The sequence below is a fragment of the Portunus trituberculatus genome, chromosome 27 (assembly GCF_017591435.1).
Source record: "Portunus trituberculatus isolate SZX2019 chromosome 27, ASM1759143v1, whole genome shotgun sequence".
Taxonomy (NCBI): Eukaryota; Metazoa; Arthropoda; class Malacostraca; order Decapoda; family Portunidae; genus Portunus; species Portunus trituberculatus.
In genome coordinates this window covers 15242402-15262874 of record NC_059281.1, presented here as the reverse complement: position 1 = coordinate 15262874, position 20473 = coordinate 15242402, and the positions used below count along the sequence as shown (strand labels likewise).

At 41.2% G+C, this 20473-nt stretch overlaps 2 protein-coding genes and 1 long non-coding RNA gene across 3 annotated transcripts in view; 2 read left to right on the top strand and 1 right to left on the bottom strand.

Annotated features, from left to right (window-relative positions):
- The first annotated feature begins 2400 nt into the window (after window positions 1-2400).
- LOC123509766 (ATP-dependent RNA helicase DDX42-like) lies at window positions 2401-13881 on the top strand. Its single transcript, XM_045264286.1, is given in 13 exon segments — window positions 2401-2549; window positions 3644-3889; window positions 4582-4717; window positions 5000-5127; window positions 5237-5450; window positions 5654-5995; window positions 6210-6401; window positions 6754-6912; window positions 7335-7683; window positions 8157-8300; window positions 8303-8407; window positions 9114-9361; window positions 11288-13881. Coding segments are annotated over 12 exon segments (2307 nt in total). The 5' UTR covers window positions 2401-2549; window positions 3644-3695; the 3' UTR covers window positions 11384-13881.
- An 887-nt stretch (window positions 13882-14768) lies between these two features.
- Window positions 14769-19004, top strand: LOC123509381 (RING-box protein 1A). The gene is made up of 5 exons (XM_045263656.1): window positions 14769-14898; window positions 16129-16156; window positions 16673-16794; window positions 17935-18020; window positions 18704-19004. Exons 1-5 carry the CDS (start codon window positions 14803-14805, stop codon window positions 18714-18716), a joined length of 345 nt encoding a protein of 114 aa, XP_045119591.1. The 5' UTR covers window positions 14769-14802; the 3' UTR covers window positions 18717-19004.
- Window positions 19005-19268: 264 nt separating this feature from the next.
- The window catches only part of LOC123509382, a 13854-nt gene continuing 12649 nt past the window's right edge, over window positions 19269-20473 (bottom strand). The window contains exon 2 of the long non-coding RNA XR_006676186.1: window positions 19269-19321. This is a non-coding gene — a long non-coding RNA (uncharacterized LOC123509382). The remainder of the gene's footprint in view (window positions 19322-20473) is intronic.

Below are 20473 nucleotides of genomic sequence, written 5' to 3'. Positions count from 1 at the left end.
GTGTATTGTTTTCTACAACCAAGATAACTTCTAAGAAAATAATTTTCCTTTCCTCGTATACCATAATTGTTGAACTTATGTAACAAAATATCATGTGATACAATACCAAATGCTTTGCTTAAATCACAGAAAACTGTTTTTTGACATTGCTTATTATCAATTGAGTTATATATATTTTGAGAAAGTTGATGTATAGCTAGCTCAGTAGAATACTTTGGTCTGAAACCGTACTGACAATCTGATAATAATGAAAACTTAGAAAGATAATCATTTAGTCTCGTGGCAAAAAGTTTCTATGATTTGCTAAAGCTTGGAAGAATAGAAACAGATCTATAATTAACATGACTTGAATTCTCACCTTCATATATATATATATATATATATATATATATATATATATATATATATATATATATATATATATATATATATATATATATATGAATAATGTTTGCGATTTGAAGTCATTTTGGAAAACTCCCTTCCCTAAAATATTTGTTTATAAAGAATTTTAGAAATGGGGATATTTCAGCTTTACATTCCTTAATGATTTTTATATCATTGTCATCATCTCCAAGAAAAGGGATTTTAATACCTTTAATAACTTCTGAAATTTCCTGTTCTGAGGTTGGCTTAAGAAAATTTAAAAAGGTATAGGATCTGGCAGAAAAGATACAAAAGGAACAGGAGCTAGTTAGATGTCTGCTGCTAATTTACTAGCAACACTGGTAAAATAATTGCTGAATTCCTCGGCGATTTGTTTGTTATTTAAAATTATTTCATTATAGAAGAAGGTAATTTTGTACGTTTCTTTCCGACCAATTTATTTACTGTCCTCCATGTCCTTTTTTTTTTTTTTTTTTTTTTTTTTAGCATCACCAGACTTGATTAAGTTTAGATTTTAAGTAATTATCTGTAGCTGTTCTAATTATTGTAATAAACATATTTCTGCATTTCTTAAAATACGTTTTATAAGTTGATGGCCACTTTGCATATAATTTATGTAATTTATTACGACGTTTTATAGATTTTGTGATCCCTGGTGTTATGTAGCTACGGCTTTACATAGTGTTTTTCTTTGATTGAAAATTATCTTATAGGAAAGTGATTATTATAAAGATTTAGCAATCTATCCATATACGAATCAAAAATATTATCAACACTTTCAGTATTTAACAACTCAGAATGCCAATCAAACTTTTTCAAATCATCTTTAAAAGCGTCCACGTTATCTTTTCCAAACATCCTCTTAGTTAGATGTATGTATGATGTATCATTAGAAAATGCCACTTTTTATGTAATTTTGCATATTGTTGGTCCAAATATGATCAATCAAAGTTGCAGATTTACTAGTATGATGTGCGTCGAACTATCGAAGTACGAAGGAATTATAGATTCAAGAGAAGAAAAAAAAATTCTGTGTATTTCAGCAAGATGATGCTTTGCTGCGGTCTTCACCTGCATGGATAGCTTTCTTTAGGGGAATTACAGTAATAGAGCTCACTCATTTCTACATCCCGCACGCGCTGCACACCAACATCAAGGTGTCTTCGTGGATGACGCACTAAAAGAGAATTAAGTTTTCAGATATGGGTGAAGATGATCATCTGCGTGTTGAAGCAGAAATAAGAATATAGCTTCTAGACTCATTTGTTGGCACGCTGGTTCGTTACACAAAAACGTGTAAAATGGGTAGAACTGCGTAGATGGAGATATTAATTAATTTTAGAGAGTGTATATACTTGGGATTAATAATAGGTATAGTGTAGATCTTCACCATGATAGGTACTGGAATTTATCACGGCGCCGGATATAAATATAAGGCGGGATTTCAGAAGATTGGGATGGGGGATGGGAGTGCCCAGCAAGAAGCATGGAAGCACCCTTAAGGAAAGCATCTTATACAGTATTAACGATGATGTGTGTTTCTAGGCATGAATATGGATAATGAATTCCGTAAGAGTATACAAAGCCGAGACAAAGTACCCCTGAAATCCCCTGAGGCCAATGCAATAAGACTCTAGTGAAGCCCTATGTAAGCTTGGCGACCTATTCTTACCACTAGTAATTCCAGCACTGGTATTTGTAGCCACTGAGATCATGCATAAGTTTCCCCAGGAGTTATGTATGCATTCCTCAAGTCCCTCAACACTAGACTTGCCTACTGGTGGGAAAACATTCTATTAAAAGATTCCCAGGGCTTGTTGGAGACGCTGCTGATGCTTAAGTACTACATCACCAATACAAGCACCGAAACCAGACCGCATTGCTATTACATTATAAATACGACAAAATATACGCTTAATAATAGTGGTGAGGAGGTAAATGAGGTATTGGGGGTTTAGTGGAGCCTTGAGTGGCGGGCGGCGGGGACTCGGCATCCTTAGCAAGCGTCACATTTGTAAACAACGATTGATTCTGAGGAGGCAAGGCTGTGTTGTGTTGTGAGTACCTCTGTGGTGGGTACTGTGTGTGACTCCGTGGTGGTGACTAAGCCTAGGAACTCCGCTGTGGCTGTGGTGAAGCTCCCTGGTGCACGAGTGGCTGTGGTGAGCGGTGGTGGTGAGTGAGTGTATCCGGGGTTGTGAGAGGTTATGGGCATCGCTGCTTACTGTGTGGGTGTATTTGGGTGTGGTGACTCGTGCTGTGTGGTGTGGTGTGTGGCTGACTGATGGTGAGTACTGTGGTGTGTGGTGAAGATGCTGTAGTGACTGGTCAGGGGTATGCAGTGGTAGTGGTGAGAGGTGGTACCTGGCGTGGTGTGTGGTGAGTTGATGGGTTGTGTGGTGTTGTGGTCAATGTGGTGTGGTGATGAGGGCACAGTGGACCAGTCTCAGCATAGCTCAAGAGAGGTGACAGTGGTTTTATCTGATAATTAGGTTAGGTTAGGTTTGTTTTGGTTTAGTCTGAATGCCATTGGTGTTCCCTTTATTGTGTATGCTATTTGTCTTTTGCAGAATTAGTAAGTTAAGATCTCTTCCAGCTTTTCTATTATTTAACACCACTATATTCCTGGTTTTGTTTTATGTAGTTTCAATGTAACGGGAAGATTTCAAGTCATATATCCTTTTTGGAGTCTAACTCTCTCAGACCTGCAAAGGATTGGCAACTAATTGGGCCTTATTTATTTTATTATTTATTTATTTTTATTTATTTATTTATTTTTCATTTTATGTTTCCCTTGGCCAGCTTTCCCCTCTTACATAAAAAAGACAGCCATGATTGTTGACTTGCAAATCCCAATGAAATACCATTAATATTTTTTTTTTTTTTTCCTTCACCTTCTCTTTTTTCCTTAATCTTACACTGAAATTACAGATTTGAACAATATCTCCAACAAGCCCAGAGATTCAATGGGAGACTATAGTGTTTCATTACCAGAAAAAAATAATAAAAAGGATATAGAAAGAAATGTTGAATATTCACTATATCCCAACCCTGTAGTTTACATTTAGTTTGTCATCCTTCCTAACTAATACAAACAACATGGCTGCCTCTTTGCCCGGGGACTGGCTTCTCATTTGCCTTTACTGTTTAATCATCTTGTTCCTCTTGCCCAGATTTCCCCTCTTATATAAAAAATAGATAAAATTCTGATTCACAACTATACCTGACCATATCCCTCCATCCTTCATCTCCGCAGGTCTAACACACACACACACACACACACAAGAGGAGGACAGCCATCCGCCGCCATGAGTTATAACAGGGGTCGTGGGTTTGGATTTGGTGGGTTCTCCTTTGCCAAGAAACAAGAGGCCATCCCACCGCCACCCAATGCCGCACTCAGCAAGCACGGCTACCACACTATGACAGCCATCAGCCAGAATGCAATATCAGGTGGCTGTGGATACGGACAACCACGCAAAAGACCGAGGGATGAGGACGAGTGAGTGGTGTGGAGTGTTTGTCATGTTTTGCTGTTTTTATTTTATATATATATATATATATATATATATATATATATATATATATATATATATATATATATATATATATATATATATATATATTTATTTATTTATTTATTTATTTATATATATATATATATTTATATTTAATTTTTTTTTTTTTTGGGGGAGGGGTGTCAGTTAGTCTTATTTGTTTGTTTTATTTATCTTTATTTATTTTTTTTTTTTTTAGAGTTTAATATTTACAGGTTGTTTTTGTTATTGCATGTCTAGGTATATTGTCAGTTTGTTTGTTTTTTTATCTTTTTTATGTCAGTTTTATTGGTTTATGACATTAGTTACTTGACATAGATAATTTTTACTGTATTAATTAGTACAATCAAATTTAAAATTAATAAGTAAAGACCTTTGCTTATTACTACTTGATGAAAAAATTATTTGTTTGCACATATTTGGGTAGTTTGTCAGTGACGTCATTCCTTTGTTGGTTGACATAGACATACCTGCTGTGTCTATATATATACATCACCTATTTTTGTCTACACATACACTATCTGCTTTTGTCTTTACATATACACCACCTCTTGTGTCTACGTATACACCACTTGCTTGTGTCTTTATGTTAACACTTATATCTCATGTCTTTACCTTAACGCTTGTGTCTCGTCAGGTACTTTGATGATGAGGATGAGAGCTTTGAGGGAGCGTACCAGCCAGCACCGGGCAGCCCTGGACCACAGCGCAAGGAATCCTCAGACTCAGATGAGGACCCGTTGGATGCCTTTATGGCTGGCATTGAACAGGAGGTGAGCCACTTGCACTTATATTTATCTCTCTTTTTTTGTGTGTGTATGTGTGCATTTATTTATTTATTATACCATTTTTCATTGGCTATTTTTTCTCTTTCTTTTGTTATTTTTTTGGTAGTTTCATATTATTCAGTCCTTCTCTGAGTTGTGTGTATTTACTTTCTTTTGCATCTATTTTATTTATCATACAACTTTTCATTGGTTATTTCACATTCTTTTGTTGATTTTGGGTAGTTAATTATTCAGTCACTCAGTTGTACTTTTGGTCTGTGGTCTCAGGTGAAGAGGACGAAGGTGAAGGGCAGCGAGGACAAGAAGGAGATGAAGGGAGTACGTGATGACATAGACGAGGAGGATGATGAGGAGTCCTATTACAGATACATTCAGGAGAACCCCAATGCTGGCAGGTGTGTGTGTGTGTGTGGGTGTGTGTATGTGTGTGTGAGGAATGTTAATCTGGTATAAATAGATGATCCATAATCTCTGCCATTGCTAAAAAAAAACACTTGTCCACAGGCAACAGGAAGACAGTGAGGATGAGATAGAGTACGATGAGGATGGCAATCCCATTGCCCCCAAGAAACCCAAGTACATTGACCCACTGCCCCCCATCGACCACTCCACCATCCAGTACTCTGACTTCACCAAAAACTTCTACCAGGAACATGAGGACATCGCTGCCCTCGGCCCCGGACAGATGCATGAGCTGCGGACCAAACTTGGCATTAAGGTGAGGTGGGGCCGTCACTGGTGCTAGAGAAGTGCTGAGGCCAGGAGTAGAGTGACAAGTTGTGTGGCGTACTCTGCGATCAAGCAGTGAAGCAGGAGTAATGGTGGACTGGGCATACCATGGGATACTAAAGTTGTGTCATTATTTCACTTCACTTCAGGCAGGACCAAAGATGTTAACTGTTTTCCTCTTCCCTCCCTCAGGTCACCGGCTTTGATGCGCCCAAGCCAGTCTCAAGCTTTGGCCACTTTGGCTTTGACGAAGCGCTGATGAAGTCAATCCGCAAGTCAGAGTACACACAGCCCACCCCCATCCAGGCCCAGGCCGTGCCCATCGCCCTCAGTGGCCGCGACGCCATCGGGATTGCCAAGACAGGCAGTGGTAAGACAGCAGCATTTATCTGGCCCATGCTGGTTCACATCATGGACCAGAGGGAGCTGTCCCCCGGCGAGGGCCCCATCGGTCTCATCCTGGCACCCACCCGTGAGTTGGCACAGCAGATCTACACAGAGGCACGCAGGTTCGGCAAGGTGTACAACATTCAGGTGAGTGCCACAGTGCCACACATCCACTTGATTGATCCCACATCCCTCAGTTTATTGCAGCCTGTCTCATATCTTTGTAAGGGAAGAAAGATGTATTACTGGTACCTTTGTTAACCTCATTATCTGATATTTGTCATTGCTTAAACCTTTCATCATCTGTCTCCTCTTAGGAGATCCAAGTTGTTATAACTTGACTATTTCTGCCCTTGTCCAGGTGGTGTGTGCCTACGGTGGTGGCAGCAAATGGGAGCAGAGCAAGGGGCTGGAGGCGGGAGCAGAGATTGTCGTGGCCACACCTGGTCGTATGATTGACATGATCAAGATGAAGGCAACCAACCTCCAGCGCGTCACCTTTCTTGTTCTGGATGAGGCAGACCGAATGTTTGACATGGGATTTGAGCCTCAGGTGTGTCTCCAGGGCCTTGTATCATCTGCTGTGTTCCTCATGAGTGTCTGGTATTTTTCAAGAAGTAAAACTCGAGGTCTGGCTTTTTTATACTTGTCGAACCATCATCCCTGTGAAGAATTGACACACATACATACTCAACCCATAGTCACATCTACAAGTTTTCCCTATCATCTCAGCCTCACTCCTGTTGCATTCACAAAATTGACCCTATGTATTAAGAGATAACAATGATAAGTTACAATGCTAGATGGAGTTTCACCAATTACTCAAAAAAAATCTCAGGCTACAATATGACAGTTGTAGTGATGACAAACACTAAATATGTTGCTTTTCTTGGTTTGTGGTGCAGGTGCGGTCGATATGTGATCACGTTAGGCCAGACCGACAGACATTGCTCTTCTCGGCCACCTTCAAGCGCAAGGTGGAAAGGCTGGCACGTGATGTACTGACGGATCCAGTGAGGGTGGTGCAGGGTGAGCTGGGCGAAGCAAACCAGGACGTGACACAGGTATGAAGTGACGGGATTGTTTGAGCCATATGCTGAAATGCTTGTCTCTATCACCATGATTGCTTTTAAAGGTTACAGGGATGGCTAGTTTGGTTGAATGTAGAAGTGTTGTTAATCTGTTACTAGGAATATGAAATGTGCCTTGGAAATCTATGTAAATTTAGGTTAGGTTAGGTTAAGTTAGAAAATGGTTGGGTTGCAGTGCAGAAGTGCTTCACAATGTAGTTGTATGTACTCTATCATTACCTCCTACATTGAATACTCTCCATGTGTCCCTCCATATAGACTTAACACTCCAACACTTCACCTTTCCCACACCACAGATCATCAGGAAAATAGTCGTATGTACTCATCATTACTTGCTACCTTGAATATTCTCCATGTGTCTACACCAACACTTCACCTTCTTTCCCTCACCACAGATCATCAAGCTGCTTAACTCCAGCAACCACAAATGGCTTTGGTTAACGAAGCACCTTGTGGAGTTCATGTCGGAGGGCAGCGTTCTCATCTTTGTCACCAAGAAGGCCAACGCGGAGGAGCTATGCAACAGCCTCACCACCAAGGAGTATGACGCGCTGCTCCTTCACGGCGACATGAGCCAGTATGAGCGAAACGAGGTGATCACAGGGTTCAAGAGGAAGGACAAGCCCATTCTGGTAGCCACAGACGTCGCCGCGCGTGGTCTGGACATCCCTCACATCCGAACTGTTGTAAACTATGATGTGGCGAGGGATATTGACACTCACACCCATCGTATTGGCCGAACGGGTGAGTTGCATGGGGGTTTAGTTGATCTGTATCTCTCTTACTTACCTACCTGCTTACTTGCCTTAATTTACCTCTGTCTATCTAACTAATTTCTGGTCTGTGTATGTATATATCAACATATCTTCCTTCCTCACCCCAGACTGTGTGTGAGGATAAAAAAGTAGAAACAACATTAAAGTCACCCTAACACCCTATTCCCTTCCTCATCCTAGCTTCAGTGGGGGAGTAAAAGGATAGAAACACAACTAAGACACCCTATTTACTTCTTCACTCCTTCCTGTATGAATAATAAACTAGAAACACCACTAAGATCACCCCAACACCATATTCCCTTCATTGGCATCTAAATGGGCCTTTTTGTTTAACTGTTTTTGTTAACCTTGGCCAGATTTCATCCTTACATGAAAATTAAATTGCTAAACTATAACCACCACTAAGATTAGCCTAACATCCTATTCCCTCCCTCACCCTAGGCCGTGCTGGGGAGAAGGGCACAGCGTACACCCTAGTGACGGACAAGGACAAGGAGTTTGCCGGCCACCTGGTGCGGAATCTGGAAGGGGCGGCACAGGAGGTTCCTAAGGAGTTGATGGAGCTGGCCATGCAGAGTTCCTGGTTCGCAAGTCCAGGTTCAAGCAGGGCAAGGCCAAGGCACTCGGGGGACGTGGCCTTGGCTTCAGGGAGCGGCCGGGTCTGGGCTCCAATCCTGTCAGTGAGGGTGCAGGTAAGGATTTTTCTGACAACTCTCCTCTTTCACACTTCATAGAAAACTACATGCACATTGCTACACATTCTTCACTCAAGATTTAGAATTGAAAAAAAAATATGTGATGACTCCTGAACCAACCTAAGAGTCCCCTTTCCTTTGGTGAGGGCTCTTCAGACAACTCTTTTCCTTCACACAGAGCTGACATATTCATTGCTACATATACATTCTTCACTCAATATTTAGAACTGTAAAGAAAAAGAATATGGTGACTCTATACTAGTCTCAAGAGTCCCTTTCCTTTTTAACTTGTTTAGGAACTGGGGCCTCAGTGGGCTTTTTTTGTCACAGTTTTTGTTGCCCTTGTCCAGCTTTCCATCTTACATAAAAAAGTGTTGGGTTGGGTTTGAGGTGTCAGTGTCTGGCATTTTTTTGTCATTCTTCAAAGTAAGTCATTATAAAATTGAGAGTTTTCAAGTTATTAAATATTTTTTTGTGGTTGAAAACTGAATCATTGTTAAAAGATTTCCATGACTTTCTTGTTATTATTTGTTTATTCGTTTATTCTTTTTCATTTTGCAATAGTTCAAGATTAGGAATTGTTTTAGGATTTTTATACCAGATTCTTTTTGTCATTCTTCAAACTAAGTCATAATTATCAAAGTTAAATCATTGTTAAGAATATTTATATTAACAAACTAATGAAGTGTCTCCCTTGTTCCAGGTGGAGGTGGTGGCGGAGGAGGAGGGGGAGGTGGTGGTGGAGGAGGAGGTGCCAGTGATGGGTTTGGTGGCAGTGGTGGTGGTGGAGGGGATGGGTTTGGGGGCAGTGGTGGAGGTGGGGCTGGAGGCCCAGCAGCAGTAGGGCCAGCTGGTCAGGCATATGGTGGCGGTGACCCCAGCATGACTGGGCCAGCGACCAACCGCCTGGCAGCCATGAAAGCAGCGTTCCACTCCCAGTATAAAAGTCAGGTGAGAAAAAGAGAGTAACATTAGTTGTAGGATAAAAATATAATAAGCAAACTACGTATTTACTTATCTATCTATATAACAGGCTGGTAATCCCACACAGAGTAGCACAGAGAAGGCACACACACACACACACACACACACACACACACACACACACACACACACACACACACACACACACACACACACACACACACACACACACACACACACACACACACACACACACACACACACACACACACACACACGGTAGCTCAGTGGTTAGATCGCTGGCTTCACAAGCCAGAGGACCGGGGTTCGATTCCCCGGCCGGGTGGAGATATTTGGGTGTGTCTCCTTTCACGTGTAGCCCCTGTTCACCTAGCAGTGAGTAGGTACGGGATGTAAATCGAGGAGTTGTGACCTTATTGTCCCGGTGTGTGGTGTGTACCTGGTTTCAGGCCTATCCGAAGATCAGAAATAATCAGCTCTGAGCTCGTTCCGTAGGGTAACGTCTGGCTGTCTCATCAGAAACTGCAGCAGATCAAACAGTGAAACACACACACACACATACATAAAATGGACGAAGACGCCACAGGACACCTAACTTCTTGGAAGCTGATTTAGCAAGAGTAGAGATGTGAAATTTCCAGTTTAGATTTTTAGTGAAGGATAGACCGAGTGTGTTTAATGTAGAGGAGAGGGAAGTTGAGTGTTATTGAAGAAGAGAGGATAGTTGTCTGGAAGGTTATGTCGAGTAGATAGTTGTAGAAATTGAGTTTTTGAGGCATTGAACAAAACCAGGTTTTCTCTGCCCCAATCAGAAACAAGTGAAAGATCAGAAGTTAGGCGTCCTATAGCATCTCGCCTTGAGTCATTTAATTGTTGTTGGGTTGGGCGTCTGTTGAACGCTGTTGAATAATGCAGGTGGTATCATCAGCATAGGAGTGGATAGGGCATTGAGTCAGATTTAGGAGATCATTGATGAATAATAGAAAGAGAGTGGGTGATAGGACAGAACCCTGTGGAACACCACTGTTGATAGTTTTAGGGAAGAACAGTGACCGTCTACTACAGCAGCAATAGAACGATCGGAAAGGAAACTGGAGATGAAGGTACAGAGAGAAGGATAGAATCCGTAGGAGGGTAGTTTAGAAATTAAAGATTTGTGCCAGACTCTATCGAAGGCTTTCGATATGTCAAGGCCGACAGCAAAGGTTTCACCGAAGTCCCTAAAAGAGGATGACCAAGATTCAGTTAGGAAAGTAAGAAGATCACCAGTAGATCTGCCTTTACGGAAACCATACTGGCAATCAGAGAGAAGGTTGTGAGCTGATAGATGCCTCATTATCTTCCTATTAAGGATAGACTCAAAGGCTTTAGAAAGGCAGGAAATCAAAGCTATAGGGCGGTAGTTAGAAGGATTGGAGTGGTCACCTTTTTAGGGACAGGTTGAATGTGAGCAAACTTCCAGCAAGAAGGATAAATAGAAGTAGAGAGACACAGATGAAAGAGTTTGACCAGGCAGTGAGCGAGTTCGGAAGCACAGTTTTGAGAACAACAGGAGGGACTCCATCCGCAACAATTTAATTAACACTAACACATGAATTAAACCCTTTCAGTGGTATGTAACATGTTTCCTTCACCACAAACTATAAGGCTTGTATTGTCCTATTTTACAACCTCCTCTGAAGATAAGTTTGGCTAAACATTGGCCAACCTACTCCTTTCATCTCCTTTTCTTCCTTGCTAATGCTGTAAAAGATTCTGCACATTGCCTTTAGTGTAGCAAATTATTTAACTTACCTGACCTAACAATACTAGCTAAACAGTGGCCAACTTACTCTTTTCATCTCCTTTCCTTCCTTGCCAATGCTGTAAAAGATTCTGTACATCGCCTTTTAATCTAACCTAACCAACTAAGACCACCTTCACTTCCCCCAGTTCACCGCTGCAAGTGCCGACACCTCCTGGACAATAGACCGACCCACACAGTCCCAGTCCAGCCAGCGCCGCAGAAAGTCAAGGTGGGATGACTAGGTACCGCCATCAGCCAGCTCTCTCTGTGACGGCAATGGGCGGTGGATGGCTGGCTGGACAAACACAACCCAGCCTTGCCCCTGCAGTATTATGTCTGAACTCTCCATTGGAACATCACATCCTTACCCATTACTGCTCCACCTCCTCCACTTCCTTCTTCTCCTCCTCAGTTGATCCTCCTCCAGTCGTTTTGTGGCAGAGTGGTGATTTTCATGTGGTGATTTGCCGAGAGTCATTGGTTTTGTCTATTGCAAGCCTCGTTGACCACTTGACTGTGTGTTTGGTGGGGAGGTAATGTCTGTGTTCGTCTTCTTCCCGCCTGACTGTTCCTCATATTCCACTCACTCACTCACCTTTTAGGGAATCAAATTATAGATGATGGGTTTAGGGCAGCCAGCTTGTCACTACACTGGAAAATGGATCGTGTGTGTGTGTGTGTTTGTAATCTACATATTCGGAATGGAACAGTGTATCTTTAAAGTCATAATATCTCTCTCTCTCTCTCTCTCTCTCTCTCTCTCTCTCTCTCTCTCTCTCTCTCTCTCTCTCTCTCTCTCTCTCTCTCTCTCTCTCTTTTCCAGTAAACATTTTCAAGGGATTTTCTCATGTAGTGATACTTGTTACTTACAGCCAGCAGGTCTTTGTAATAGTTGTGTGGAGACAACACCATGTCTTTATATACAGTCTATGTACATTATGTGGTTCACCTAAAGAAAGATACCTCCTCCTCCTCCTCCTCCTCTTCCACCTTTGCTCCACCCAAGGCAGACAGGATGAGCACTACTTAAGATGCAGCACTCATTTTGGTGTTTAGAAGCAGCTGAAAACATCTCACTATGAGGAGAGGTGTTCCTAAACATCCTTGTTGATCTTTACCTGTCAAGCAAACGTCCTTTATTCCTATTTGTGTTGAGTCTGTTAGTCTATATTTATATTTTGTCCCTCCAGTTAGGTGGCTGTGAGAAAGAGTGTTCTTTTATGCCTCTTCCAGACACAGATCTTGTATCTTCCCACACTTTCTTCCAGCATCTAAAGTGTCATGTTTCCCAGTTGTTAGTAATACCTGTTCCTCAAGGCAAGGATATCAGAGCAAGTCCTGAGCTTCCTTCTCTCTCCTGAACCCTCCATCTCTTCCATTGTTGGCTCAAGGTTGCCTGTTTGAAAGCCCTGCATGGCATCACAGCTGTACCGCATCACACCAGCTTGCCTACTGTTGTGTCCTCTACCCTTGTTCAAAAAAATGCCTCGGGTGTAGCTCTTGACTTCCTATTGTATCACTTTACATCCTGCTTGTCGCACCTGTTCCTTCCCAAGTGGCATTAAAAGTGTCAAAAGTGATGTGACATGTTTCCAGAAACAAAGCATTCAAGTACGTACTTGCCAAGGTGTGCCTCAGCTAAGGTGCCATTAAAACAGTCATCATCCACCAGGTGTCAGCAGAGCACCTTGTACATACCTTGGTGGTGAATAGAAAAGTAGATACTATCATGCAACTTAATCTTTCTGTCAACACCTTATGAGGCTTGCCAAGGCTCATCCATCATGTGTGGTAGATGGTGATTGATGTGGCTGTTGTACCTCCTGAGTGAGGCCAACCCAAGTGAGCATAGAAATGTCACAGGATTGGCTGAAAAGAAACTACTGAGGACACATTGAGGGAAAGACTGATTCCTTGGTTGTTTGTGTGTACCTGAAAAGACACTAAATATCCGAAAGTATGTGTATCAGACAGTGACTAGGAAACATAGTGAGGATAAGAGAAAGCAGGGGAGAAATGATTGTATTTTAGAGTAGTAAGGAATTTTTTCTTTTAGGTGTGTGTGTGTGTGTGTCAGGTAATGCCTGGATGTGTGTAGCTACTATAACATTGAAGATATTATTAGGTGAAAGTGAAAAGACATGATACATCTACAGACATTATCAGTAAAAGTTAAGAAGGAAACTATGTCAATACAGGACACTGATGTAATCAGTTGCAGTTTGAGACATGCCATGCCAGCCCCTCCCTTCCCATGGTGACTGTCTTCTTCCTGGTACAAGCAGGTGCAGAAGAAACACACTTGCTCACCACACAGAGCAGGACATAAGCTGACCCACACATTGCTAGCCAGGTGTTGTGCTGGTGAGGTGGTCAGCTGGACTGTGAGTGTGACTGAGAGTTGACTGGGTCTGTGAAATTATTCATTTATGACTCACTGTTTCTGTGAACTTATCAATTTGTGTGCACTAAGTGGAAAAAAAGCCTTGAGGTTTTACTTATTAGTGAATGTGTGTGTGTGTGTGTGTGTGAGTGAGTGTGAGTGCAGTGGCACATGTTTGCAGTGTTTTGGCTGCTCAACTGATGACAAGGCATAAATAACATTGATGATTACAAAGATAATAAAAAGTATTTAACATAGTTTGTACGTACTCTTACAGAACTGTTGTTTTGACTTTGGCAAATGTTAGGTTCTGTGTTACTGCTTGACTTTGTGAAGTCATTAAAGTATAGAAAATTGCCCGGGCTTCTTTCCTCTCATACTACACCACACCATCTCATTAATTTGTACAAAAAAAATTCCCTGGAAAAAAAAATCTTAGTTAAAGGAAGGGATCCTGTAAACCCCTGAAGAGAAACACAATGCAGAGGAAATTTTTATAATAGTCTGCTGGAATGATGTACAGTATGGTAATAAAGATGAATGCAGTAAGTAACGTGCTGCACCACAGACAGCATCATGGCCATTATTGAGGCTGTGTGCTGCAGCTCCTGGAGACCACCCTGGCGCGAGGCTGAGGAGTGCGCCAGTTGAGATCGTGGCATTGAGCTGAGGAATACTAAAAAACAACGGTTCAACACTGATGAGCCATAGAAACTAATTATATGTATTTGAGTGTTAGAGACGGTAACATTGAGCGGATTAATAGGAGCTGTAACATTAAGTAGATGAATAAGAGACAGTAGTACTGAGCCAAGGAGTAGCTAATCGTGACATTAAAGTTAGTCGTTAGAGAAACATGACATCTTTTTCGTTTTTACGTTTAATTTCCTTAGTTTAGAGTTTTTTTTTTTTTTTTTTTTTTTTAAGGGCATGCCAGATTTTAATTTAGCGTTTGACAAGAACTGGAGCGATCTAAGAAGTGACCACTGTATGAGCAAAAGCATCAAAATAATTCAACACACAAAGTTTCGTTAACAATCAATAACTCTTTTACCCATAATAAACTTAATATTGTGAAAGGGCATCGTGTGAGGCGAGGCCGAGGTAAGACTCAAGGATAGTAAATATAAATAGAGTCGAATATATACATCATCCATTCTTTACGGCAGAAAACATCACCAATAAATAACGAATAATTTTCTACATTATTTTCAACAGATAAATGTGAATAAAGAGTCAGTAGAAGCGTAGTTAAAAAGTCGAAGGGTGGAGAGTAAAATGTCCGCGATGGAGGTGGACCCGCAAGAGGAAGAGGTTGAGGTGCCGTCCTCGAGCACCTCCAAGCACGACAAGAAACGGTTTGAGGTTAAGAAGGTGAGGCTGAGGGCACGTGGAGGCTGTGTGAGGAGTGTGGTGGAGTGAATGACCCAAGTTGGGGGAGTATGTGGCTGTGTGGTGAAGTGTGGTGAACTGGTGGAGTGTGGCTGGTTGAGGGTCTATGTGGGGCCTGTGGTGTGTGGCGTGGTGGTATTACAGTGTCTAGGTGGGTATTCAGGTAGTGTGGTGGTATGTTGGTGGTAGTGGCTGTCCTGGTGATCTTTCCGTACTCTTCCTTATCACCTTGACCCGGTAAATTTGCCGTACCTTCTATCTTGGTGACGTAAAGGCAAGAATGTTATTTCTACCGCTTTTGGATGTACTGTAGATGAATTTCATAGCTCACTTTTCAAGCCAGATCATCCAGGTTTTATTTATTTATTTTTTCATTATTTTTTTTCTCCTATAAATTTATATCTAGTTACTTTGTGTGTGTATGTGTGTGTGTGTTCGTTCGTTCTTTGTTTTTCCGTGTCAATATTTTCTTGGTCTATGGTGTAGAGTCCATGAGGGAACACCACTGGCCAGCACACTGCCCCTATAATGGTCAAAACACTGATTATCCATGAGTGATTAGGAAGTGTGCTATTAAGTAATGGGTAATGGTGAGGCAATAGCAGTATTACTATTCGAGGGTCAGGTTAGGTTTCAGTTAATTCATTTTGTCAATTTCACTGGGAATCACTTCATCACTTAAATCAGCTAACTCTCTCATTCCTGTTCGGGGACTGGCATCTTAGTGGGCCTTTTTGTTCAATGGTTCTTGTTGCCTGTGGACAGTTTCCATTCTTCAATTTAAAAGAATAAAAGAAAAATGTTTGCCCAGGAATAAACTCAGTCTCAGAATTATCAGGCAAGAATAGTTCTCTGGCTTGGTTCTCTTAGCTGGTGGGCTTCCTGGTCCCCTAACGCAGGTAAGGGCAAAGAAAATGCAATCTGTTGATATACCCACCCTTACAAATACAAGTACTCTGTAGCTCGATTTAACAATACAAAAGGTCTGGAGAATGCATCATGAGCAGCAAAAGTACAGTACACTTCATCATGAGCAGCAATAAGTACAGTACACTTCAGAAATACAGAAATGTCTAAAGTAATGCCAGACGACCAAAATAATTAAAAAAAGATGTATGTAAAAGTGAAAAAGTCCTTATACTTGTGAAAAAAATTGACTTGTTTGTTTTTTCTTTTAACGAATTACTACATAATTGTATTCTTTTGTTTCAGTGGAATGCCGTAGCTTTGTGGGCGTGGGGTAAGTGACCAGCAACAGTGGCAGTGATAGTGGTGGTGCTGCCTGGGATTCTGACTCCTGCCCACCTATGTAGACTGCTTCATTCTCTCTCTCTCTCTCTCTCTCTCTCTCTCTCTCTCTCTCTCTCTCTCTCTCTCTCTCTCTCTCTCTCTCTCTCTCTCTCTCTCTCTCATTACTTACAATAACATTCCCTTGCAATTTACAACCCAAAAGCTTAGAGAAATCAATATCATGCCCTCTGAATGAGTATAAAACATCCCCCTTATCTCCCAGCCATCAGCCGTTTAGCCCCAGACCAGCCCCTATCCTTCCTCCACTACCCCGAAGCTTGACACAGCCTTACCTAGCCCTCCTTCAACCCCAGACGAGCTCCTATCCTTCCCCTACAAATCCCCAGCCTGATGCAGATGTACCTTGCCCCTATTACCTCCCAGCCATCAGTCCTTCAGTCCCAGACCAGCCCCTACCCTTCTTCCATCACCTCCAAGCTTGACACAGCCTTACCTCACCCTACAGACATTGTGGTGGACAACTGTGCCATCTGCCGGAATCACATCATGGATCTCTGCATTGAGTGTCAGGCCAACCAGGCGTCCGTCACCTCCGAGGAGTGCACTGTGGCTTGGGGTGTCTGCAATGTGAGTTTCGGAGTGCTTGCCACTGGTGTGAGGTGCAGAAGTATTGTTTTTTATGTGTTTGTTCCTTCTTGTTAGCTTTTTTGGGGAGTTGAGTTTCTTGTGTTACCTTTTGAGACTACCTCAGTTTTATTTTTTCTTTCAGAGGTTATAAGTAGTAGAAGCAGGTGTGAATGTTGTTTTTATTTATATTTGTTTCTTCCTTTCTGTTTCACCGTTAGAAAAACAAACCCTTAGTTAATTTTTTTCCTTCACTATTTAATAAGTAATGGAAGCAAGCTTAAATTTTGCCTTTTATGTGTTTCCTTCTTTTGTTTCAGCTTTTTCTGAGTTGTGTCACTTTTAGAGACATACCCCAGTTTTATTTTTCCTTTCAGAAGTTACTTTTATTCATTGATGTACTTTGTGTATAATGTTCGGATATTAATTTCTCCTGAACACACACACACACTCCTCTTCACAAGCAGTTTTTTCAGTGGAACAAAACATGAATTTTGATTATGAACACCAGTTTCAAGTGAAGCACTCAAGTCGCGCTAGACCACCACTATTCCTAATAAAAGATGTCAAGTAATGAAGCAACTGTACAACAGCTATATAACCTGGTCACTATATCACTGCCACCATCACCACTGTCACCACTCTTCACTGTCACCACTCATCACTGTCACTGCTGTTTGTTGTGCTCGTGTGGTTGTCTCTCCTCCTACCACCACAATCACCACTCACCACTGTCACTATTCTCACTTCTGTCACTGTTGTTCATTGTGCTCATGTGTGTTTGTTTCTCCTGCCACCACCATCACCACCCACCACTGTCACTGCTGTTCATTGTACTCAATGTGGTCGTCTCTCCTGCCACCACTACCATCACCATCACCACTCTCACCAATGTTGCTGGTGTTTGTTTTGTTCATGTGTGGTTATCTCTTCTGCTACCACCACCACCTTCATCACTCTCATCACTGTCACTGCTGTTCGTTGTGCTCATGGTGTAGTTGCCTCTCCTGCCACCATCACCACTCACCACTGTCATTGCTGTTTGTTGTGCTCATGTGTGGTTGCCTCTCCTGCCACCACTATCACCATTCACCACTGGCACTGCTGTTCATTGTGCTTATGGTGTGGTTGTCCCTCTTCCAGCATGCCTTCCACTTCCACTGCATCTCCCGGTGGCTCAAGACCAGGCAGGTGTGTCCTCTAGATAACCGGGAGTGGGAGTTCCAAAAGTAAGTACTGTATGTGTGTATGTCAGAGAGAGTGAGTGTGTGTGTGAGTTCCTGATTATATTTGGAAATGTATGTAATGATGATGGGAATATATTAAGAGATGTTTGCCTATATATTGATTGATAAATGAAGTATTTCTTATCACTAATATTTAGTTTAAAGATTTTTTTTATCATCTTTTTTTTTTTTTTTTTTTTCAATCCCATTCTTTCCTTCCTTCTATCTTTTACTCTTTTCCCATTTTTCCCATCTTCACCCCCCTCTCATCTATCATCCCATTTTCCTATCCTGGTTTCTGTCCCTCCCTTATTTTCCTTATATCTTTTCTCTCCATCTTTTATCCCCTCATTACCCTTTCTCCCTTTCTTCATTCATTTCATCCCTTCCTTTATCCTCCTCCACATTCATTCCTTTTACCCACCTATCATTGTGTTTTCTCTTCCTAACCACTAACACTTCTCTTCTCTCCCATGACATTTCCTCCCATCTCTCCCACATCCCTCCTTCCATACTCCCATCCTTCCCTTTTCCTCCACATTCATTCCTTTTACCCACCCATCACTGTGTTTTCTCTTTCCTAACCACTAACTCTTCTCGTCTCTCCCATGACATTTTCTCTCATCCCTCCCACACTCATACCATACCCGTCACTGATAACCCTCCATATTTCTCCTCCCACACAGGTACGGCCACTAGAAGACCAACCGTCACTACATTCCTCACCACTCCACCTCTTCCTACTCCACATTAATCTCTCAGGGTGGAGGATCATGCCTTCTGCTGCTCTCCCTGTGTTTGTCTCCCTGTCTCTCCTCCTTTCAGCACCACACAGTTTCTCTCTCTCCATTATGCTAAGGTAGAAAGGTAGAACACAGCTGATAATGAAAGGAAAATAATTATGTTGGAATTCTTCTGCTTGTGTTGATAATGGCGAAAAAAATAAGGAAGGAAAGTCAATAAACAGATGTTGTCCTCTTTTTTGTATTGCTGTGTGTTATTGTTCCTTATGTGGTTTATTTGTTTATTTTTATTTGTTTTGTATGTGGGGTTTTTTTATGAAAGATGTCAGGTTTTATTTTTTTGTATATTTATTTGTATGTTTATTTTACTTTTTTGTCAATAGTATATTCATCCTTGCCTTTTATTATTATTATTATTATTGATTCACCATGCATCATTTATTAGAAATTTATTGAGTTATTAGGTTTTTATTGTCTTGCTTCTAGTTTGTATAAAGTATGGTATCTCTCTCTCTCTCTCTCTCTCTCTCTCTCTCTCTCTCTCTCTCTCTCTCTCTCTCTCTGACACACACACACACTTACAGGAAAAAGTGTGTGTGTGGTTGCAGGTGTTGGCAGTATTGTAACACTTGACATTTTTCCATTGGCAACACAGATCTTTATTGAGTATACTGAGTGAAGAGTCTTGCAATACCTTACATCCTCCTTAACTCATTTATTAGCGTGGGACAAAGAATCTTGAGAGAATAAAGGTGATGTTGAAGGATAGGGTCATTAATTAACGCCAAGATAGGGAAAAAAACAAGACTAATGAATTTCCTTGGCAAAGAAGGGAGAAAGGAGAGAAATATGTTTTAATCGGTATCTAGGCGGTAAATTTCTGTGTTATGTGGAATGAGGAATGATAAGGTTTGCCAGACATTCGTAATTAGTAACAGGAAGCTAGGAAGACTACATTGGTATTCTTATGTACTGTACATCTATCAGCCCTATTAAACTCCTAACATGCCTCCAGTAGTATTTCCAATGAGCCAGATTTTATATTACTATACCCGTCTGTATATCCTTATGACCTGAACCCATTTAATAAGGAGATTTCAAGACATTTATCCTATTCTTTTGGCTATCTCGGACCTACTCGTGGAGTGGCATTTAAGTGGGCCTTTTTATTTTACCGTTTTTGTTGCCATTGGTCAGGTTTCCCTTATTACATTAACCCTTAAAAAATATATATAATAAATAAATAATTTGTACCCTCGAACAGTTTTGAGTAACACTTGTATAATATATTTTTAATGATCCACTTTTTTCAGGTCCCAATATGTCAGGTAAACCTAGACACTGACCGTATTATCGTTGCTTATCACGAAAGGACATTGTTGTTTGCCGTGATAGACAAAATACTCCATTGGTGACATACAAACTCACTTCCAATACTTTCCCTATGGGTGGAGCACCTCTTTAGTGAAACTTGCATCCCCTCTGCTCCTCTGCCTCCTCCTACTTGCCTATATACATATGTTAATGATAACCTCCACCCACGTCGAACATGCATATGCAAAAACCACTATTCCCAACGCTACAGCCTTCTTAGTGGTCTTCTCAATAGTTAAATACGTAAGATGGATAACTAGATACTATTTACTCGCATTTCATTCATGCATTACGCTGTAAATAAAGAAATTACAAGGTTTTAATTATCGTTTCGTCATT

What these genes read in the sequence shown, in the direction of transcription:
- LOC123509381 (XM_045263656.1), top strand. Translation starts at nt 14,803, where the DNA reads ATGTCCGCGATGGAGGTGGACCCGCAAGAGGAAGAGGTTGAGGTGCCG. An exon ending in CGTAGCTTTGTGGGCGTGGG is followed by an intron (nt 16,157 to 16,672) that starts GTAAGTGACCAG and finishes CTCACCCTACAG; the next exon opens with ACATTGTGGTGGACAACTGT. An exon ending in TGGCTTGGGGTGTCTGCAAT is followed by an intron (nt 16,795 to 17,934) that starts GTGAGTTTCGGA and finishes TCCCTCTTCCAG; the next exon opens with CATGCCTTCCACTTCCACTG.